Consider the following 24,910-nt stretch of genomic DNA (forward strand, 5'->3'; position numbering starts at 1 on the left):
TAGAGATATTTAATTCCTCATCTTTGGGTAAGTTTATAAATTAAATACACAAAATAATGTATATTCGTGTATTCATAAAGACTTAATTAACACTCAAATTCTATTAATCTTATTTTGTGGACACTTTGTCATGTGTGTTATTGTTTTTTCTATAGTTTTGCCCATTTGAATACTTTTAACCCTAAACATTTTCTTTTTTCTTTAATTTTTTTTAATGTTTATTTTTGAGAGAGAGAGTGAGACAGAGCACGAGTGGGGAGGGGCAGAGAGAGAGGGAGACAAAGAATCTGAAGCAGGCTCCAGGCTCTGAGCTGTCTTCACAGAGCCCAACGTGGGGCTCGAACTCATGAACGGCGAGATCGTGACCTGAGCTGAAGTTGGATACTCACCTGACTGAGCTACCCAGGCGCCCCTAAACATTTTCATTTTTTAAAACTTTCTGTACTCTTGGAGTTTTTTGATAATTTTATGAACAAAATATAAAGATAGGTACTTCTGTTGTTGAGGTTTTAATTTATATTTTCCTTGAAGTGTTTCAATTTTATCTTGTGCTTACTTATATCTCAGCACTTCTTAAGTAGTTTTACAATGAGCAATATAGGTGTTTTGTCTTCCTTACTACACCGTGAGTGCCTGGGAGCAAGTAGGATATCGTAGTCCTTCTTATCATTTATCTAGCACATAGATGTCCAGTGAATAGTTTTTTTTTTTTAAATATTCATAAAATTATTGCCTTTGTTGAAATCAATTAGGAGAAACAAATGCATATTAGTTGCATTATTTAATCTAGAACAAATGGCTTGTATGTTTGTTCTCAAGTTTTCATTGATATCTATAGTGTGCATTCAAAGATTATCTTTACACTTAGGGAAGGCTTTGTCTTTTAGTCTTAAAACACTTAACTGCAAATAGTTTTGTTATTCTACTTCTTCAAATGGATATTACATTTTAACCATGTAGAAGAATAGCTACTTCTCATCATTTAAATGTGTTTAAACTCTCCTATTAAAAACAAAGAACATCTCCTTTGACCTGTGTCTTCTTATAGCTACTATCCTATGGTTTTCTTCTCCTTCCTTCCTTCCCCCCGACCAAAAAAAAAAAAACCTCCTAAAAAAATTACCTATACTTGAAGTCTCTACTTCTTTCTCTTCTGTCAACTCTGGAAAGCACTATAATCTGGCATCTTGTTCAACTACTTAATTGAAATTGTTCTGCCAAAAGTCAGAATAAATACAGAAGTTCTTAATCCACTGAAACCTCTTCCTTCCTTTAACCTAATTTACCACCTGGCAGCTTTCAGCACAGTTGATCCACTGTTCTGTGTCGCTCTCTCCTATGACTGTGGCACTTCTTCTGTTTCTCTTCCAGCTTCTATGGTCTTATCTATAGAGTCTCCTTTGTGGAGACTTCCTTTGTATTCTCTTTCTCTGCCTTCTGTCCTCCAGATTGATCTTCTCCAATACTGTGGCTTTTAGTTGTTTACTGACAGCTCTCTGACCTATATCGCTCACCTCGCTGTCAGATCTATACTCAGATTTCTGCCAGATAATGAACATCTGAAAACTCATGGGCATCTTAGTCTTACCACTTCTATAACTGAATATAATTTTTTTCTATCCTAAATCAATTTCATTTCCAATTTTCCTATCTCAGCATATGGCACCATCTTCACAGTGATTGAACTAGAAACTTGGAAGTCATTGTTGACTTCATTCTATATATGTAATTAATCACCATTTATAGATTGTTTCCTTCCTAATGACTAGATCTTGTTTACTTTTTTCTATTCATGTTAAGACCACCTTAGCTCAGACCCTCATTTCCTTCTTTTTTTTTTTTTTTTTTTTTTTTTTTTTTTATTCTCAAGTTAGCTAACATACAGTGTAGTCTTAGCTTCAGGAGTAGATTCCTGTGATTCATCACTTACATACAATGTCCAGTGCTCATCCCAACAAATGTCTTCCTCAATGCCTATTACCCATTTTTCCTACCCTACCCCTACCTCTCCACCCCCATCAAACCTCAGTTTGTTCTCTGGATTTAAGAGTCTTTTAGGGTTTGCCTCCCTCTGTTATCTTATTTTTCCTTCCCTTCCCCTATGGTCATCTGTTAAGTTTCTCAAATTCCACATATGAGTGAAATCATATGATATCTGTCTATCTCTGACTGCCTTATTTCACTTAGCATAATACCCTCCAGTTCCATTCACATCATTGCAAGTGGCAAGATTTCATTCTCTTTCATTGCCGAGCAGTTTTCCATTGTATATACAAACCACATCTTCTTTATCCATTCATCAGTTGATGGACGTTTGGGTTCTTTCCATAATTTGGCTATTGTTGATAGTGCTGCTATAAACATTGGGGTGCATGTGCCCCTTCAAATCAGCACTCTGTATCCTTTGGATAAATTCCTACTAGTGCAATTGCTTGGTTGTAGGGTAGTTCTAGTTTTAATTTTTTAAGGAACCTCCATGGTATTTTCCAGAATGGCTATACCAGTTTGCTTTCCCACCAACAGTGCAAAAGTTTTCCCCTTTCTTCACATCCTCACCAACATTTGTTGTTTCCTGAGTTGTTGATTTTAGCTACTCTGACTGGTGTGAGGTGGTATCTCATTGTGGTTTTGATCTGTATTTCCCTGATGATGAGTGATGTTGAGCATTTTTTCATGTGTCTGTTAGCCATCTGGATGTCTTCTTTGGAGAAATGTTTATTCATGTCTTTTGCCCATTTCTTCACTGGATTATTTGTTATTCAGCTGTAAAGTTTGGTTAAGTTCTTTATAGATTTTTGATACTAACCCTTTATCTGATATGTCATTGGCAAATATCTTTTCCCATTCCATTGGTTGCCTTTTAGTTTTGTTGATTATTTTCTTTGCAGTGCAGAAGCTTTTCATCTTGATGAGGTCTCAAGAGTTCATTTTTGCTTTTATTTCCCTTGCTGCGGCCAAGGTCAAAGAGGTTGCTGCCTATTTTCTCCTTGTAGGATTTTGATAGTTTTCTGTCTCACATTTAGGTCTTTCATCCATTTTGTATATATTTTTGTGTATGGTGTAAGAAAGTTCAAACCCTCATTTCTTGTCTAGATTACTTCAGTGTGATCCTGTTTTTTCCCCTCTTGTCTCAATCTGTAAGTTATCCTCATGCTAATTTATTTTCAAAGTGATCCTTTAGAAATGAAAACTGGATGCAGTAATTCTATTTAAAATCTTTGCTGATTTCCCTTTACCTCCATGTGTAGTTATATTCCTTTGCATGACATACAGTTTCTCCTTGTTTCTCAAAGCCTTCTTTTTTCTCTTGTCACCTTCCACTCTCTGACCTCCAGGATTTTTAGACAGTTTCTTCCTTTCTCTGGAATCTGGAAGCTATATAACCTTGCCTTTTCACTAGATAGTATCTCCTCATTTTTCCTGCTTTACTCTTTCTGTGAAGTCTTCTCATATGTCACATTATTTTATAATTATTTTTGCATTTGTTTCCCCTTATAGTTCCATGAGAAGAGGAACTGTATTTTGTCTTTTGCCCTGAAAGTCTAGCAAGTTGGTTGTTTTGTTTTTCTTTTGCTACTGTGAGCATGGTAGGTTCTCAATAACTTCACTGTTTAATTAATGATTTATTGACTCTTAATGAGTTTGGCTCTTCTTAGGCTTTATTTAAAATAATTTAAATTCAGTATCTGTCTCATTGGGAGTTCCATGGCATGAACCTTAGGAAGTTAAACTGAGGAGGTGTGTGTGTGTGTGTGTGTGTGTGTGTGTGTGTGTGTGTGTGTATTTGCACATGGGCTTTCTTTTGTGGACACTTTCAAACTTAAAAAAAAATGATATAATGAACTCCCATATACTCAACACTAAACTGCGGCTTTTGTCACTGTTCTGTCAGTGTCTCTATTTGTCTCCAGTTTCCTTTACTCCTGCATTTTGCTTGTTTGTTTTTTTTTTCCTGGAGAATTATAAAGCATATTTTGGGCATAATGTCATTTTATCTGTAAATAAATAAGTATGCATCTCTAATAAGGACCTCTGAGTTTTTTGTTTTGTTTTTGCCTTTTTTTGAATTACTGCCTTGTAAACCCTTGTGGCTTTAGTCATATCCAAGATGTTAGGTATAATCCCTTAATATTATCTAATAACTTTTCTATATAAGTTTCCTTTTTATCGAAGATGTCTTTTTTTTTTCTTTTTATGGTTGGCCAAGTCATGATCCAAACAAAATATATAAATTGTATTTAGTTATTATGTCTCTTAAGTCTTTATTCTATAACTGTTCTGTGTCCATGCCCTTGATTTATTGGAAAAACTGGTTATTTGTCCTGGGTTGCATTGATTCACTATTTCACCAGGAGATATGAAATAGTGATTCTAGTTCTGCCATTCTTTGTGTATTTAACTGGAATTGTATAATAAAGGAAAACCTAAAAAAGTTTCTTATAAGAATATCAGATTAAATGCTTGACTATTTAGATATTCTCAGAGTAGTGAATTGGTGCTCTAGTAATCTCCAAAAGGGATGTTTTATTATTATTTCCATATAATAATTACCATAACATATACCATATATATATATGTATGTTTCAATCCAGTGAAGTCATTATTGCTTTTTTTTTTTTTTTTCAGTTTATTTATTTACTTGGAGAGAGAGAGAGAGAGTGAGAGAGAAAGTAAGCAGGAGAGGGGTAGAGAGAGCAGGAGAGAGAGAATCCCAAGTAGGAGATTCCCGACACAGGGCTGGAACCCACAAACTATGAAATCATGATCTGAGCTGAAATCAAGAGTCAGACGCTAAACTGACTGAGCTACTCAGGTGCCCCAGTCATCTTGCTTTTGACACTCAAGATGTTCCTTTGACTGCTGAGTCCTTTTGACTTGTACTTATTCCTGTTTGATATATTTCTTTCTCATATAAGATGCTCCAGGCTCATTGTATACATTTTCTAGCTCAGACCTGGAATCCACCATCTTCAAAGAGTTGTTGTTTTTTTTTTATTAAGAATTGCTAGTTAGAAGCTATAACTTGGAAACTAGAAATATTCATTGTTTAGGGTTGTCATTATTTCTAGTCCTTTTGGGGGATAGCTGAGGAGAATAAGTATTTTGTTTTTTAAGTTTATTTATTTTGAGAGAAAGAGAGCACACAAGCAGGGGAGGGGTAGAGAGAGAAGGAGAGAGAGAATCTCAAGCAGGCTCCATGCTGTCAGCACAGAGCCTGATACTGGGCTCGATCTCACGAACCATGATATCATGACTTGAGCTGAAATCAAGAGTTGGACGCTTAACTGACTGAGCCACCCAGGTGCCCCAGTATTTATTATTTTTTTTAGAAGAGAAATTCATCATGAACCTATATTAATATTTTTTCATATATTTTTCTTTTACCAAAAAGCTTGGTTACTAATAACATGAACAAAACTACTTACTTGCTTTTATTGTACAATGTACATATAATAGTTATAAGATTAGTGCATACATATTGACATTTCATTTCAGTTAATTTTGTCCTTAGAATATATGCCACCAAGGATTTACAATCAAAATAAATCAAAATAAATGCCCGGTTATGCCACTAACTTGATAGATTTGTTTTAGAATGTTTTAAATTGAGAGGTGGTTTTATCTTTTGCCTTAATTTTGTCTTTTCAATTATTACATGATTAATGTTCTTTTACAGTTTGTGATTCCAATATATAACAAGGTATATTTATAGAAAGTGCTTATGTATGAATCCCCTTTGTTCTTTCTCCCCATGTGTTTGATCTTCACTATATAGCCACTAGTTCTGTGTAGCTATTTAAATTTATATTAATTACAACTCAATAAAGCTAGAAACTTTTTTCCTTTCGTTTCTATCAACACTTCAGGTTTTCAAGTGCCCACTAGCCATAGATGGCCAATGCCTACCACATTGGGTAGCACAGAGAGAGAACATTTCCATCATTGCAGAAAGTAGTATTTTATAGCACTGTCTTATAGCTAACACTTTTTGTTAGTTTTTGGTTTATCCTTCAATTGTTACATTAAAAAAGAATATATTTTATTCCCGTTCAGACTTAAGCAAAAGATAGTATGCTATAAACAATGTTTCTTTTAATTCTTTGTCTTTTAGATTACTATATAGAAGTATATAGAGCTCTTCCCTTACCCTTTTTAACAAATGCATAGTACAGTGGTGTATGGATGTGCTGGGGTTTATATATCCAGTCATCTACTGGTGGTCACTTGGGTTCTTTAAGTTTTTGTCATTATAAGTTATGCCTCAATTAATAGCTTGGTTTATATTTATTATATTTACCAGTATGCCTATGTATATATATATATTTTCGTTGCTGCATAACAAATCGCTACAAACTTGGCACATTAAAACTACCCATTTATGAGCTCACGGTTTTGCATGTCAGAAGTCTAGCACTGTGTGCCTGGGTTTTCTGCTGAGAGTATTATAAACCTGAAATCAAGGTGTTGGCCAGATTAAGTGCTCATCTGGAGGCCCTGGGAGAAAAATTCAATTCCAAATTAATTCTGGGGAGAGGGAAGTTTCTTAGGTTTTAGGACTGAAGTGCCTGGTTTCCTGCTGGCACTTGGAGCACCAGGTATTGTTCCTGGAGCTTTGTACTGTGGCCCCCTTCCTATTTCAACTGTGAATAACCTCCCTGGTGGGAAATTCCTCTCATGCTTTGAGTCTCTTTGACTTTGTTTTCTGTGACCAGCCTGAGAAAATTCTTTGCTTGTAAATGGCTCCTGTGATAATATCAGAGCCACTCTGTTAATCTTTTTTTTTTTTTTTTTTTTTTTTTTTGAGAGTGAATGAGCGGTAGAGGGAGAGAGAGAAAATCTTAAGCAGGCTTCACAGAGCCCAACTCAAGCCTTGATCTCACAACCCTGACCTGAGCTGAAATTGAGTTGGATGCTTAACTGACTGAGCCACCTAGGTGCCCTGATAATCTCCTATTTTAAAATCAATTAAGGACTTCTGCAAAAATCTCTTCACAGCAATATGTGCATTAGGTTTAAGAATCTTGGGGCCGTCTTAAATTCTGCCTATTTTAGTATCATTGGGCTAGATTTCTAGAAGTGGGATCATTGGGTTGAAAGGTAAGTTCATTTGTAATTTTGGAATGTATCACTAGATTTCCATCCATGGAGAATAATCCTCTGCTTTCCCATCAATGAGATACTGTAGTGACTGTTTTCTAGCAGCTTCATTAAGAAGTTTATATGATCAGACATTCAGATATTTGTCTGACAAGAGAAAAGTATTAGTGTATGTTTTTCTCATGAACAGAACATTTTTTCATATGCTTAATGGCCATTGACTTCTTCTCATTGGTCTTTCAATTTGTTTTTACTATTTTTCTATTTGTGTTCTCTTTCTTAGTTTTAAGGAATTCATTATATTTTGGGGATGTTAGGCCTTAACTTCTCATGATTTCATATCAATTATCTACCAAAATTCTAGGCCCTACAAACAACTTTCAAGTTGTACTTTAGTAAATTAAAGGTCAATGACACAAAATACTCTTTCCCTCTAACACATACAATCTTTGATTGCTTTTCAGTTCCTATCACTTAATTTGCAGTTAAATAAATGATGTATTAGGTGGGACCCCTTTGGTTATTGAGAAACTCAGTTTGAATTAGTTTTAGCAGAAGAGGAAATTTATTGACTCACAATTTTCCAGATCTAAACAATATCTGCAGCTTGTGTGGTTGCAAGGTGAGAGATAGCTGGGAAACAAAGATGCCAGTACAAGTGACAGGAGTAATCCATATTAGCTAATTATAGTTCCCTTAACATAACTGAGGAGTGTAAACAATGAATTAACCGAAGGAAGAACTTGCTAATTGTCGGAGCTGACTAAAGTGGGGTGGACTGCCATGGGATTCTGTGAGTTCCTCATCCTGAGTTGTTCTTGGTGGAAGTAATGTAAATCGGATCCAAGGACATTTGGATGGTTGTAGTACATGATCTTTCAGCTCTTTTTTCAATGATAAGAATATGTTTGCAGTACTTGGCATAATGCTTGGCACAGAGTAGATGTGCAGTATATGCTAAATAAAATACTTGTGGACTTCATTATGCCACAGTACAAAAAACAAAACAAAAAACAAGGACAAGTAGAAATAGAACTTTGAATGTAGTCAGGTCCACATCTGTCTGTCTCTCTATGTCCACTTGCCCTGTTACCGCCCACTATCTTGGTTTTATTGAAAGCTGTACATAGTGTAGTGGTTAAAAGATTGCATTCTGAAGCCAGACTGCCTGGATTAGATTACCAGTTCTGCCTTTTATAAGCTATGTCACTTCAGACAAGATAAATTTTAGTTTTCTGTTAAAAGAGGGCAGTAAACATTCCTATCCCAAGGTTGTTGTGAGAATTAAATGAAATATAAAAGTTTAAATCACTGCTTGGCATATAAAAAAACGCTATATAATTGTCTGCTGTAATTATCATTAGTGCTTTCTTCTCCAGATGGTGTTCTCTGTTGGAGAGTACATGGGACTACCTGTCACTCTGTACTGACGTCTTCACCATCTCCCCTTGTCCTTGTTTCCTAAGGCTGCCATAACAAATTCCACACACTGTGTAGCTGAAAACAACAGAAATTTATTCTGTTACAGTTAGAGTCCAGGTGTTATAGGGCCACATTCCCTGCAAAGACTCCAGGGGGAGAAGCCTTCGCTGCCTCTTCCAGCTTCTGGTTCCAGGCATTTCATGTCTTATTACCACATAACTCCAGTTTCTGCCTCCATCTTCACAGGGCTTTCTCCTTTCTCTGCCTTAAATTTCCATTCGTCTTTTTCTTATAGGGATGTTTTTAACAGTCTTAAGGCCTATTTGGGTTAATCTAGGATGATTTTAGAATCGTTAATTACTTCTGAAAACACTTTTTCCAAATAGGGAACAGTCATAAGTTATTCCTTGTTTTTCTACTCTTGGATTAGGATATGGATGTATCGTTTGTTGGAGTCACAGTTTAGCTCAGTAGGACACCAAACAGGAGAGTGGCCTTTTCCTCTACCTCCCTGCTATAGATTGAATGTATACCCCCCAAATTCGTGTTTTGAAACTTAATCCCCAATGTGATATTTGGAAGTGGGCCTTTCGGAGGTGATTAGTGCCTTAAAAAAAAAAAAAAAGACTCCAGGGAAATTGCTCATCCCTTCTGCCATGTGAGGGCAAAGTGAAAAGAGGACTGTGAACTGGAAAGTGGATCCTTGCCAGAAAAAAAATCTTCTGGTGCCTTGATTTTTGGACTTCTCAGCATCCAGAACTATAAGAAATAAAATTTCTGTTGTTTATAAACCACCCAGCCTATGGTACTCTGTTATAGTGGCCAGAATGTACTGAGACCCGTCTGAGTTGAAAAATCCCAAGGAAGAACCTTACAGGTTGAGTTTTGTTGATGGATGTGCCTGGGCTAACCAGTCACAAGCCACTTCTAATGGTGCAGGTGCAGAAATACTGACATTTTGATCGACCTACCCCGCACCTTTTTTTTTTTTTTTTTAAATTTTATATAGAGAAATCAGGGGAGGAGCAGAGGAGAGCAGAGAGAATCTTAAGCAGTCTCCATGCTCAGTGCAGAGCCGGATGCAGGGCTTGATCCCATAACCCTGGGATCATGACTGACTGAGCCACCCGGGTGCCCCCTCCTCCTCTTTCACTTATCTCTTTCTGAAGTAAAAAGGGTCAGATAACACAAATATGGCCATTGGGACACATGCAAACAGCGGGCAAACATGTATGTATTTATGTGAATGGATATTCCTTTGTTTTTCTACTCTTGGTCTCAGTTTGTCCTATTGAACTTATTCTCCAGCTGGACAGTATCCTTTAAAGACTTTCAGAGTTGTTTTCCTTTTTCTTTTTTTTTTCTTCTTCTTTTTTTCTTCTTTGTGTGTGTGTGAGTGTGAGTATGAGAGAGAGAGAGAGAGAGAGTCCAAAGTGTTACTTGCATTGGCTCTTTGTTGGGAAGCTGCTGCTTGATTTAGAAAACTGATTGCCTTATTGACACACGTTGCAGAGCTTAGAAACTGAAGTTCTCCATAAGGCAGGCTTCTCAGGAGTTTAATTTTCTTCCCTAAGTGGTGATCCATCAATGTAATCCTCTTTAAAGAACAAATTATTTACCGTAACATTTGTTCTCTGAAAATGCATTATCGTTGATAGATCACTGCAATCTACTCTTCCATTAGCTTGCTGATAATACATTCTCTATCTCTTTTATTCTTAAAATATGTAGTACTTAAGATTTGAAACTACAACTTTATAGAGTCCCGGAGTGTCACTGGCTATCAAAGTCTTAGTGAGTTTAGTGTTCAGATGATTGGACAAATTTCAGTCACCTATGCTAGTATCCTACTAATGAAGAGAAATCAATAGTAAACCTTCCAGAAGCTTCTATGCATAGAACAGACTGGCAGATTCTCTTCTCTTAGGTAAGAGAAAGCCAGTGATACGTAATTCTAGATTAATCTGTGAAGACTATAATAAAAACAGTGATAATCATTTCTTAAATTATTTTAAACAGTAAAAATATAGGAACACATAGCAAACAAGTTTCTCCATAGGTACACTACAGAGACTACTTAATAGTATCCAGGTGGCTGAGAAGTCAGGGAGGACTCCATGGCTCCATCACCGTAGCTAAACAAGACTGTCAGAGAAGAAATTAGGAAAAAGGAGAGAGTGGGCAAATTATTGAAAATCTGAATATGAAGCTGGGAATATGAATGAGTTACTTAGCTCATGTTCTGTCATGTTTGAAACAAGGAACGCCCAACTAAGAAGCAGACAAAATCACAGATTTTAAGATAGTAATCTTTTTATTCTTGTTAGGCAGCTGATTTAATATTTGCTGATTGTAAACTCTTGTGCTAGTATTTACATATTTTTACTAGATATCTGTAGAATGGTAATAAATGCATTCCTGAGTGTTATGTATAAACCTTTACTGTACAAGTTGACACTAAATCCAGTTTTTACTCTGTTTCAATTAGTATTTTTCAAATGTTATTTTCAGAGATTCATTACTTCCTCATCCTTGCAAAGTCATTTCCATGCCTCTTATTTGATGTTATGACATTTGCACTATCATCCACATAGACTTCAGTCAATATTACATCACTTTACTCCCTGGCAAAACCTTCCTTTTATCTTACTGGTCGTGGAAATGTCTTCAGTTTGAACATACTGGAGGGTGGCAAGTTTCTTGGTCAGGAAAATGAACAATGAGAGAGACAAGTACTTATTTATGAATACATTTTTTTAATGTTTTTTTTTTTAATTTATTTTTGCGAGAGAGACACAAAGCATGAGCATGGGAAGGGCAGAAAGAGAAGGAGACACAGAACCCGAGACAGGCTCCAGGCTCTGAGCTGCTAGCGCAAAGCCTGACACGGGGCTGAAACCCACGAACTGGGAGATCATGACCTGAGCCAAAGTCAGACACTTAACTGACTGAATCACCCAGGTGCCCCTATGAATACATTTCTTAGGCCTAAACCCAAAGATCTACACAAAGCAGAGCATTATAAAAAGAAAGACTTTTAGGGAGTGCTGGAAACTGTGCATATTGTAGGCTTACATTGTCAGTGCTTGAGATCGCGGGTGGCACCTGGCTCATCTGATTCTCTCAGCACTTGCATCATGATTTTAAGCCTGTCTACACATCGTAACAACTTGGGAATCTTTTAAAAGGATATGAATGCCAGAATCTTAACTCCCAAGGATAGTGACTTGCTGGGGTAGAGCCTGGGCATTATTTATATATGTATATTTATATATAATTTTTTTTTTTACTGTTCTCTAAGTGCTTCCAATGTTCAACGAGGGTTGGAAACCACTGATTTACACGTGGAGAGACTATCAACAAAATCTCAGATAGCTACTAGATAAAACTAGCAGCCCACTGTTCATGCTTCACATGAAATCTTGTAGATTTCGTATTTGGTTTTCAGAGTAGTTTACATTTTCAGCAGTGTAATCAGTATTTAGCTGGCTGCATAAGTTGCTCACAGATTAGCAGAATGGGGTATAAACTAGCGATTCTCCCCTTTGGGTAAACATTAGATGACTCATTTCAAGAGCTTTGACAAATCTTAATGTCCAGACACACCCAGACCAATTAATTCAGAATCTCTAGGGGAGAGACTTGGGCATTTAATAACTTTTTTTTTTTCTACCTAGGTGATCAAATGTAAAGCCAAGTTTGAGAACCAAAGATCTAAATAAATATTTGTTGATTTGTTTTTTTTTAAAATGACTTGTCCAGCATATTCTCACTCCAAGTCTTTCTTTTTCAGGATATTATAGATAGACTTATACTTTTGAATTCAGAAGCGAAGATTCGTTCTTTATTCAACTATGAACAGTCACACATCTTTGGTCTAAGGTAAGGTGCTAAATTTTACCTGAGATACATTTTCTTTTCTTCTTTTTAAATTTTTTTTTTTATTTGGTGAAATAGTGCAAGCATGAGAGAGGGAGAGAGGGGCAGAGAGAGAAAGAGAGAAAGAATCCCAAGCAGGCTCTACACTGTCAGCACAGAGCCTGATGCGGGGCTTGATCACAAACAGATCTGAGCCAAATCCAAGGGTGGGACACTTAACTGACTGAGCCACCCTGGCGCCCCTTGAGATATATTTTCTATCTTGCAGAACAGTCAAGCATATATTCTATATACTTCCAAAAAATATTTAAAATAATCTAATTTTAAGGATGTCTAAAAGTAATTTGTAACATCATAGATAAAATAAATACAGCTATTAGGTTTTTATATTATGGCTTTTGGCTATGTTTAGGTTCTGTGTTATTACCATGTCTTTTGTTCAATTTATGTTACAAACACCTCTTTAAAAAGAGGCATTTTGCAGACTTTTCAGTTTACTCAGGAGTCAACTGGGGCTTCCCTGGGATTGTATTTGATGGGATTCCTTCCATAATAGAGACTTGAAAAGAAGCTTGAAAATACATGATTTATCTTGAGGCTCAAATTTTGCTTCTTGATGTTAACCATTACTCCTTAACTTCAGTTTCCTGAGGTTTAAATCTTTCTGGTAAACGTTTTGGTCATATATAGACCTTTAATTTGTTTTCCTATCTATAAATTACCACTTTTAAAAACAGCTTTATTTAAGGCATTTTCTATTTTCAGAGGTTTGTGATTTTTTTTTTCCCCTTTCTACTAGCAAAGTCACTTTTTTAGACAACAGGGAGGGAGACAGTGAGAATGATCTACCTAAGAAATAAAGCAATTAGAATATTCTAAAATTAGAATTTCTGATGGTGTGTGTGTGTATATATATACATGTATATAATATAATACATACTCAAATTGTTTTTTTTTTTTTTTTTTACCATTAATAGCTGTGCTTCATTTTTGGACTTTTTAGTTTAAAGAAGGTAGAAAAAACTGTAACTATTATAGTTCTTTGAATGGTGTGTCCTTCATCTCAAGATGTATTTTCACATTAAATTTTAACTTTTCATGTATAGTATCAGATATAACATATAGCAAGCAGTGATGAAGAATACTAAGAAAAATCTATTCAGTAGAACCTTCTTTTGCATTGCAGGTGTATTTCTGAGTTTTGTAATTATAGAATATAGATTCTGGCCTCTTGTTACTGATACAGTGAGTGAATGTTTTCTGTTTTTTTTTTTTTTTTTTTTTTTTTTTTTACGTATAAAGAATAGTATTTTTCTCTAGAGTTCTTGTTTAAAAACAAAATGATTTTTAAGTCCTGTTAAAAGCAATCCAAGAAGTAACATGCTCCTGGGAATAAAATGTTAATTTGCATAATGTGTGTTTTCTTCAAATGGAGTACAATAACCAAATGGAGTCATTTTGTTCTTTTTGTTCTACATGAGAAACTTTGTCATCGCATTGTTGATAGTGTACTAGAGTTTTGTAGTGTGGTGGTTAGGTTAGCAACATGGCCTCTGGAGTCAGACTGTCTGCTCTTTGCTAGTTGTGTGAGGTGGGATCTCAGTTACCCATCAGTAAAATGAAGGAAAATTATATTCTTTTCCTCACAGAGTTATTACGATAATTACATAAGAAAAATTAAAAGGACTTACTACAGTGCTTTGCATGTAGCAAGCACTACAAAAATGTTAGTAGTGAATGTAGTAGCAGTAGTACTTCAAGTGTGTCCTTACTTGTGCTTGTTTTCTAGGAGTTTTGTGTTTTATTGTGTTTAATTTTGTCTTCATGTTTTCAGTAGCCCAGTAGTCTTCTACATGCTGCCAAGTAATTTGCTGTTTACAACATCAGCATTAAGACAAAGAAAATGACCAAATCACTTTTCTGAGGAAAATGTTGTATTTTATTTTTTGTGCTTGTTAACGGTTCTTCGACAATATATTTGTTTCATTGTATTTCAGAGTTCATCCTCCTTATATTTGGTTGTATTTTTTGACATTTTTTTAATGTTTATTCTTGAGAGAGAGAGAGAGAGAGAGAGAGAACATGAGTGGGGGAGGGACAGAGTGAGAGAGGGGCACAGAATCCGAAGCAGCTCCAGGCTCTGAGCGTTCAGCACAGAGCCCTATGTGAGACTCAACTCACAAGCCATGATCATGACCTGAACCGACTGAGCTACCTAGGTGCCCCTATTTGGTTATATTTTTAAGTCCTACTTTTGAAGTTACATAATTTCTTCTACTAATTTCAGTTTAGCGTTGGTCAGTGTGGTTCAATAGTGATAATTTAGATAATAGCTTTGTACTATATAAATCTCATGTTTCTGTGTGTTTTTTGGATTCTTACCTGTATCATTTTCTTTACTTTCTACAGTGATTTTGTTTCCAGTTGTACAACTTTATTGTACTATTCCCTTTAATAGATCATCTCATTAACATATTTGCCTTCTACCTTTAGCGTTGCTTGTTCCATTCATCTTTCCCCTCTGAATAAGGGTGAGTTTCATACACTTTCTGTAGGTGTGCCACAGCACTTAGATGAGGCTAATATATGGCTTAGTGGCACATGGATTTTCACTTTTCAGTAGCATCACATTCTATGTAAATTTCTGAATTTTTATTTGCCAAGATTCTATAAATCTTATGTTTTAAATGACTAATATATGAGAAGGCTGCTCCTTTGATTAGCCCTCCTCCTCTCTTTGTTTTCACTTCTAGCCTATCCTTTTCTAATTTTGGTATCTGGGTGCAGACATGCCTTCACATGCTTCATCTTATAATGGAACACACTCAAAAAGAAATTTCCCTTGACCTCACATCTTTGAAGTCACTGTCCTGTTTCTCTTTCTCTCACCATATAGCAAGACATCTGTGTAAACTGTCCCCACTTGATTACCTCTCTTTACTCCTCAGCCCACTTAGATTTGACATTGACTCTGTAACTCTGTCAGAATTGCACATCTTTCTCAAGTTGCTTGTAGCTTCTATGCTGATGAATGTAATGGATTTTTCTCTTTTGAATTATAACTATCAGCGTTTGATATAGTGGACCATTTCTTTCTGTGTGTAAGTTCTCTTTGCTTCTGTGACACTCCTATGGCTGCTGTTTTTTCTCTTCTGCATTCTGTAAGCATCACTGAAATTTTCAATACTCAGGACTTTGTTGTGGGTGCACTTTTTTCTTCTTTGTTCTGCCCCGAGTTCATCTACTTATATACAGTATCCACCTACCTATGTCGGTAGGTGCCCCACAATTTATAGGCCTAGTCTAAACCATTATTTGGAGCTATCAGACTCAAATATACAACTCTTTTAACATCTCAATTCATACATTTCTCAGATGTTAGTAACTTAACATTTCTAAGACTGAACTCTTGGATCTCCTCCCACAAAAACAAACAAAACAAAATAAATCTCCTGTTTCCATCTCATTAAGTGGCCTACCCATCTATTCAGTTGCTCACTCTTGAAAGTCATCTTCACTGTTTTCCTTTGCTTTTTCAAACAATGATTTATCTTTATTATAGAGAAATTAACTGATTCAGGAGACTAAATTATAATAAAGTGAAATTCTTCCTAACTCTGAAAGCAACATTATTTTTAAAAATTTTAATTCCAGTGAAGGTAACATATAGTATTATATTAGTTTCAGGTGTACAATATAGCGATTCAGCAATTCCATACATTACTCTGTTCATTCATACATTACTTTTAATCCTCCTGCAGCTATCTGAAAGTAGCATTGAGGAAAATTATTCTAGACATCTTTATGTGCATGTACAGACAGAAGAATAGATATATGGAGATATCTTTTATAAAAATAGAATCATAATATAGTTTCCATTTTAAATTCTAACTGAATTTTATAGAAAAGAAAAACTAGCGAGACAGAAGAAATTGCTGAATTTCAAATAACTGATTTTTCACTCCAGGGGTTGTTATTTCCCCAGAAATTCCTCTGAGGTTAAGGAGAAGAGATGATGTAAAACTTTTCAAGTGGTTTGAACATTATATTTCACTTTTAGACAGTATTGATTGACTCTCGCCTATGAACTAGGAGGACAGTGATGCTCTCATTGGCCTCCCACCTCCCCTGTCTCCACCTGTTAGGAGGATGTTCTTCTTCTGCCATTTTCTAACCTGCCTTTCTGAGTCAGTGACCTTATTTTCTTCTCTACCCAGTAGGGAGAGGAAACTAACCTAGGTTTCTTGGTGTAGTGACATGAGATATGCAGTACTTCTTTAATATGACTGCAGATTAATATTTATAATTAGTTTACTCTTCTCCACTTCATTTACTCAGTCAATATTTATTGAGTGCTTATTATGCTCTATGCTAGATGTAGGGGATGTAATGAGTAAATAAGATGTGGTGCTCATTCTCTTTAACTTTACCACCTAATGAGGAATCAGATATTGAGATAATTAAGCAAAATGTGAGGTAATTAATGCAGAAAAGAAACACATCCTTATAAAGCTCCCCACCTTCCCATTTTAAATATCTGGCAGTTCCAGACTCCTTTATGTGGCTTTCAGGGAGCTCCATAATGTATCTATACCTTTCCTATGTACATTATTTTCCAACTTTCCTCATAATGCTGAGTAGGTTAGACTTCTTGTCTCCCTCAAGCCCAGTGTATTGGCTGTATACCTATTTTTCTGCGTCTTGAATATTGCTTTCACTTTTGTTGTCTTATAAAATTTTGACTCCTCCTTCAAGGCAGAGCTTGCTTTATGAATCATTTCCTCTATGGCTTCCTATAGCACACTTTCATCTTGTCTTTTTTCTGCACGTTATTTGCCTTTATGGTAATTCCCACAAATTTATTTCTCCCCCTGACTAAAACTTAAACTTCCTGAGGGAATGTTTTCTTTGACTTTCATGTCCACCACATAGGTAGGTACTTTTTGGTTATTTCATGACATTTATTTGCTAAATCTGTTGGGGGGGGGGTTATTTAAGAAAGCTGTACATTTATTGAAAATTTTGGGTGCAAATTATTTTCTTGAACATTGTTTTTTATGTACAATTAAGGCACCTTGGAGTTCTTATCGTCTATAATTTATTTTTCCAGAGTTGAGGCTTAGTTGAGGTTATAATTGACATATATTAGTTTCAGGTTATAATATGCTTCATTATTTGTATGTGTTGTGAAATGGTCACCACATAAGTCTAGTTAAAACTTATCGCCATACATAGTTATGGAATTATTTTTCTTGTGATTAGAACTTTCAAGATTTACTCTTAGCAGCTTTTAAGTATGCAGTTCTGTATTAACTGTAATCACCATGCTATACATTACATCTCCATGACTTATTTTATAACTGAAAGTTTGTTTTTGACTCTCTTTATATATTTCCCCCCATTCCCCGCTCCCCACCTCTGGCAATTACCAGTTGGTTCTCTGTATTTGAGTTTGGTTGTTTTGGGATATCACATGTAAGTGAGAACATACAGTATTTCTTTTCTCTGTCTGACTTATTTCACTTAGTGTAATTCCCTCAAATTTCATCCATGTTGTTGCAGATGGTAAGATTTCATTTTCTTATGACTGAGTAATATTCTATTGCGTATATACTACATTTTCTTCAGCCATTTGTCCATTGGTAGACCTTTAGGTTGTTTGCATATCTTGGCTATTGTACATAATCCTGCAGTGAATATGGGGGTGCATAAATATAAAATTAGTGTTTTTGTTTTCAGATAAATACCCAGAAATGGAATTGTTAGATTATATGGTAGTTCCATTTTAAAATTCTCTAGGAACCTCCCTACTGTTTTCCCAAGTAGCTGGACCAGTTTACATTCCCCCCAACAATTCAGCCATTCTGACAGGTGTCAGCCATTCTTAACCATCTTGACTTAGAGGAATGTTATGCTCATGCCTAAAATATTTTATTTTATTATAAAAACTGTATCTCATGGAGAAAGAATTATATCATTCAGTGTCAATAGTTTTCTTTATATGAAACCCCAAATTAAGTTTTAATTAGACGATAGAATTGCACATTTTTAACAACTAAATCTTATATAGTAATTCTTCATTAAGTATACACATTAAAATTTAATATGGTTAAAGAGATGTTAATATAGTTCTCCTAAAACTTATTCCTCCTTTATTTGAAACTCTAATGTGGCCTATTGTTAGTTTTCTTTAAAAAAAGCAAAAGAAAAAAATAACCAAACTGAGATATCTGTATTTATAGAACAGACTTTAAAATTTATCACTTGCTGTTTGTTATTTTACATTTATCCACCGACAGTAAATTGTATACGCAGTACAACAGTTTTATGCATGATCATCTTCTATGACAAAAAAATCTGACCTATAAGATGACATGAAGACAAAAAAAATAGTTTTAAGTTTAGAACCAGTGTGGTTATTTTAACAGACATAGACAAGTGTTAATAGTCTATCACAACAAATCACAAAATTATTTATTCCCCGTGACCCAGATGCTAACTAGCTTTAAATCTGATTGACATTACTAATAAGTAATTTTAGAATTATCTCTTGCAATCTTTACTTAATATCATAAATTAGAATGTAATATGACTACAAAACGATCCACATTTTGGATTTTGTATACACATGTACTTGCACACATACAGTATTTAGTTTTAGGTTTATTTGAAGAAAACTGATAATCTATTATAATTAAAGACCTCCGTAATGGATTCAAATTCTTATTTAATCAAAGAATTCCCATTTATATAGAATAACTAGAAAATAATGAAAACAAAACCATACTTGTTAGTCTTCCTCTTAGAGATAATTACCACTAACCTCTCATGCCAATATTTTTCATTTTTTAGCTGGATATGTTTTTTGTAAATAGTTTTATTGTTTTAATACAATAAAGCCTTTTTTACTTAATTTTAAATTATTTCATACCTTTAAATGTTCATATATGCACAATTTTAAAAGATTGAATAATCTAATACATCAATGAGTTCCAATTTTCTCTGTTTAGACATGTAGGTTATTTTTTAAAAATTATATGTTTTTATAAGTATCTCTATGTCCATAATTATCATTACAACAAATCCTTAAAAATAGACTTGCTATGTTAAAGAGTAGGCACATATTCGGATCCTCTGTATTTCTATCTTCCCTCTTTTCATGACTCCTTTTACTTTATCTCTCTGTGCCATTTTATATTCCACCCACTAGCGACACTTTTTCCTATCATTTACTTGTTCATTCAGAAAATATTTATTGAATTCCTAGTGAGTGCTGCACTGCTATGAATGGTCTTTCTTGGGAATTCTGTAACTTTGTTCTCTTTTTATTTCTGGATTCCTTTTTGTCCTTTGTATTTGATGATTCTTTTTCCTCTTCCTCTAGTTACCTTTTCAGTTGGATTCTCTTCTAGTATGTCTTCAGTACTTTTACCTCTTTTTCTGTTCGGTGGCTTCAACAATCCGTTCTGTAGTGACTATAACCCTATATTTATGTATCAATCTCGAAGCTTTCCCTTCATGGTATATCCAATGTTATTGAACATTTGGCTCTACATATCTGCAAGGTCAGCAAACTCAGTAAATCCAAAAACTATATTCTGAACTTTACAGAAGTCCAAACCAACCTCTAGCTTCAGGGGATCCCAGAGCATTTTCTGAAACAGATATGAATTTGGTACTCAGAGCGAGTGAGTAGGATCTCTACAGCCTCAGCTTACCTAGTTTTATTGGCAGACTGACTCTAACTCCCCCTTTCTCCTCCCCAGATAAGGTTGTATACACATCAGAAACTTTAATCTCCAGATTTGGAGGTATGGTTGTGTGTATAATCCATGTCCCTTTCTTGGTTTTGATCAACAGGCAGGGAATTAGGCATTGCATTTCTGCTAGCTAGTTTTTATGTGCTGATCAGAAGATCTTTTGTGTTGGATTTTTGTACTGTTTGTGCTTATCTTGACCAATGCATTTGATTACAGAGTTAATGACTGACTTATGGAATTTATCATGATGCATACATGCAAGTATTCAGAATGTTGGTAGAAATGAAATGTGTTGATTAAGTGTATTCAAGGAAGAAATAATAGGGAAAAAGTGGCAGGGTAGAGAGAAAAGGCTTATGACTTCAGGCATGAGGTAAACAAAGAACATGTTTCGAATTTCTTCAAGCAAAGATGGTAGCGAAGGCTAAACTTCACAGAACTATCTAGATATGCTGGACAAGTGCTCACCTGCTCACATTTATGATATATTTGAAAGTAACTTATAAAGTGTGTGGTAATTAAGAACAGAGAATTATTCGTGTGGTCAGATATGATTTCGGTTATTTGCAGACACCTGGGGGATCTGCCGTATTCAAGATAAATTCCAAAACAAGTGAAGGGATTAGTCCCAAATTTCAGATATTGCTTTATTCCTTCAAATAGTTCAAATAAACATTCACATTAAAGAAACACCAATTTTTCACTTCCAGAAATGGACTGAAATTGAGAGATGGCTGGATTTTTAAAATAAATTTTTATATCCCATGCATTAGAGACACATTCTTCTAAACTTATAAATATTATAATGTTACTTTTGGTATCACCTTGCTTCAAGTGCCACAATCTCTTTAAATTCTAAAAATCAGAAAAAAAAGTTTAAATTTTAAAAACTAAAATTTTTTTGTAACTTATTTTCCGTCTGCACCTAATCTTATCTGAAATTATGTGAGACTCTCTAGTCTTTATTTAGCCTGCCTAATTTGAGTATCAGTCTTTTGCTGAAAAAGTATTAATATGCTTGATTATGAAGTGTTATTCCAGATTCTGTGTATAATGTATTTTGTTGCTAAATCCATAAAAATTCTAGATTCTTGGCCCTAAGATTTATAGGTAAGGAATTATAGACCTTTACATCATGAACTTGCAGTTTTCAAATCACATATGGGTAGGGGAAGGAGGTAGGGATGAAGAGAAAGAGAAATATATATTGTGTGTGATATTGCAAAATACAGTTTTGCAAAATGGGATATAAAATGCCCATTTCTACACTAGATTGGGAGGCTTCTTTGCATCTGAGATGAAACAATGTATCTTCCTTGTTGATAGTTGGGCCTAAGATTCAGCTTCAGAGCTCTTAGCATCCTGGCTCACATAGGGTATAGTGGGCTATCCGCAGGTCAGGATTGACAAGGAACCTCACAGAAGGCTTACAGCAGGTTAGTGTGAGCTGATGCACATCATTCCTGACCACACTGATAACAGGAACAATCTGGCCAGAGACGAGTCTTTTGATTATAACTAGGTTATGCTAGTTATATTTATTAGTGAAGATTCACAGATATATTGATGTCTCTTGGACAGCAACTATACTTGATGCATCTGTGTATAGTGTTGTAGTGATAAATTGGATGTCTGTAAATTATTTGGCTTAATAGAATCAAACATGTTAACATTTTTTTTACCAATGCATAAAAAGCCCTTAGTATGCTTATATTTTATAATGTGTATAAAATATATAACTATTATAAAACTTATAGGACCAATATAAAATTAATATTATCAATATGCATATAACAATACATTGTTATCTATTGAATGCAGTGACCAATTCAATTTTTTTTTTAGCTTTTTTAAGTTTATTTTGGGCGAGAAAATGAGAAATAGTACACACGTGCTAGCAGGGAAGAGGTAGAGAGGGAGGGAGGGAGGAAGAGAGGGAGAGAGAGAATATCCCAATATCTATACTGGCAGCACAGAGACCAGTGTGGGGCTCAAACTCACAAACCATGAGATCATGACCTGAGCTGAAATCAAGAGTTGGACACTTAACTGACCAAGCCACCCACGCGCTCCAATTTGATTCTTAATGTTTAGCACAAAATCTTGCAAATCTTAGGAGTCTGGTGACCTGGTTGATAATCCTTGCTCTGAAATTCTGAGTATACTTTGTATACTTTGATTTTTTTTCTCCCTCCCTTCAGAAGATTCTAGTTTTGAGGTCCATAATGCAAGCTTTCTATTGTTAAGCCTGAATCCTTTGCCCAGGACGAATTTTGTTTCAGGTTTTTATGTAAGCAAGCTAAACTCATTTGTGTTGTCAAATTGGCATTTAAGTCTTTTTTTCATAACTTCTTTACCCACAACATTTTTCTGTATGAAAAAATTAAATCATAGGGACTTTCATTACATTAGAGATAAAATTTGATAAGGTAAGAAGATCTGAAAAAAAATAATTTAGAGCTTAGAACACAAATGTATTTGTATTTGTTTTTGTTTTATCTATTTGAACAAAAGGAAAGGGCTGAGTAAAGGTCCAGATTTTGTGTGGCTTAAAGTTTACTTTACCCTTCCAGCACAGAATCTGTATTTATCTTTTTTGGCAAAGCAGCTAAAGAAGATATTTGTTCATGGTCTGTGTGACATCTACCAAATATTTTTAATTTATTTTTATTAAAGTAATAAAGATATATTGTTTAAAAAGCCAAATAGGATGGGAAATCATTTAAGAATGAAGAGTAATCCTCTGCCCATTCTTCTCTACACCCAAGTCCCTGTCTTCAGATGCTGCCACCTTCAATTCCTTGAATTGGTATTTTTGGTATTCACCTCCAGATATTTTTTTAAAAAAATGTTTGTTTACTTATTTTGAGAGAGAATCCCAAGCAGGCTTTGTGGTGTCAGCACGAGCCCAATGTGGAACTCGATCCCATGAACCGTGAGTCAGGAGTTGGACACTTAGCCAACTGAGCCACCCAGGTGCCCATCACCTCCAGATTTTTAAGTAACATATTTATACTATGTTTTGATTTTTAAATTTTAGATTTTATCTTGTCATTAGAGATTTTAGAAGCTTAGGATTTAGATGCTTTCCCTCTCCCTGCTGTGTAGTTGTATCACAAACTTGATTAAGTCGCTATTAAAAGATGACATTTTTACATCTATATAAATATTTCTTTGCGAGCCAAGTAGTATACTATGACTATATTTCACTTTTCCTAGTATTTTATTTCTCCTGAAGTTAATAATTGCATGATTTCATTTGCTTCATTTTTTATATATCTACTAATATATCCCTAGACTATCATTAAAAAGATACTGCTGCCACTGCATAGCATAGCACTTAAGTAGGGCTCATTATGTCCTCGGTACTGATATTGGCTTCACATTTAAACACTTAATTTCATAACAACCCTGTGAAGTAGGTACCCTTGTCTCCTACAAATGACTCCACTGAGCTATAGAAAAGTGAAGCCATTTGCTTAAGGTGACACAGCTAGTAATTAGTGAAGCTGGTATTTGAACCCAGATAGTCTTGTTCCAGAGAATGTAATACCTGACCCATACATTGTACTGCTTTAAAACGTAAATGCCAAGATGCCTTAATATCATTCTTTCCAATTATGTTTTTATAGTCTCAAGGCTTTCATGTTCTTGAGGGCAGGAGCCATTTCCTATTCATAGTTGTGAAAACGTATAATAAGCTAAAGTATACATACTTTACAGGTATAGATACAGGTAATATATTAGCTTTTTTCCTTGTATCACATCTCTGTTTAATTTTGTCCTGGAGGATCTTTTGACCCTATGTGTCAGTCTTCTGGGATTTCCCTTCATCATTCTGAGAATTGCTTTTGTCTCTTTTCTGAGTTGGATCCTCTTTTACCTAGGATCAAATTTCTTATTTCTTGGTTTACTTCTTCTTTCTGATGGAGGTGCTTTCTTAGTAAGAAATGATAGTTTGGAAGTTTTTCAAGACTTCTAAGGGATGGAAACTTTCATAATATAATGGGGAGTTACAAAACATAATATAACTTGGGGAGTTACTTTTTCTTTAATATAGAAGGAGATATGGCTTTAGATACTGATTTATAAACTTATGGGACATACCTAATGGTTGTGCTGGATGGTCAGGGACTCAGAGAAAATTAAAAAAAAAAAAATTGAAGGATTGGTTTAAGAAGATTGGTAGAAGAGGTGTATAGATGGTCTTTTGAGATTATACCCAGACTGAGATAATATTTTTGACTCATGTTAATGACCTTGAAGGGGATCTCTCCTTCTGTAAAGGAGGAAAAATAATCCTTTTGTTGATAGGTCAGTCTCTTTCCTTGGCTACCCTAGTGCTTACTCAAATGGCCTATGAACCCAGTGGCCATGATGGCAGAGGCTAAGGATTATGTTCATCAAGTAAGAATATTTATTTAACAAATAAAACATGGATTGACTCCAAAATTATAGGAGCCCTTGTGTAAATCTTATATTTCCCCTTGCCAGAAACTTGGTGTAGTATCTCATCAGCCATTAAGACTTCGACCAACATTGAATCTGCTGCACTAAAGGCTCACGTGGTACATTTTCTTGATTTGGAGTATCCTGGGTTTTAGATCTTATTCTAGCCTTTAGGTCACACAAAGTTGGTAGTTAAGGGTTACTTGATAAGTAGTTCAGAGCAGCACATCCAGAGGTATTGCTTCCAGAATTCAAAAAGGCTAAAATTGTGCATAATGTTACTTTCTTGGTAGTAAATAGTA

At 35.0% G+C, this 24,910-nt stretch overlaps 1 protein-coding gene across 4 annotated transcripts in view; it reads left to right on the top strand.

Annotated features, from left to right (window-relative positions):
- Positions 1-24,910, top strand: part of TBC1D32 (TBC1 domain family member 32) — a 200,187-nt gene that overhangs the window by 90,708 nt on the left and 84,569 nt on the right. For all 4 annotated transcript variants that reach the window (XM_019418223.2, XM_019418222.2, XM_019418225.2 and 1 more), the window contains one exon: positions 12,314-12,402. In XM_019418223.2, coding sequence (XP_019273768.2) covers positions 12,314-12,402 — 89 coding nt within the window. The remainder of the gene's footprint in view (positions 1-12,313; positions 12,403-24,910) is intronic.

The sequence above is a fragment of the Panthera pardus genome, unplaced genomic scaffold, assembly GCF_024362965.1.
Source record: "Panthera pardus isolate Hobbes unplaced genomic scaffold, ASM2436296v1 HiC_scaffold_17, whole genome shotgun sequence".
Classification (NCBI taxonomy): Eukaryota; Metazoa; Chordata; class Mammalia; order Carnivora; family Felidae; genus Panthera; species Panthera pardus.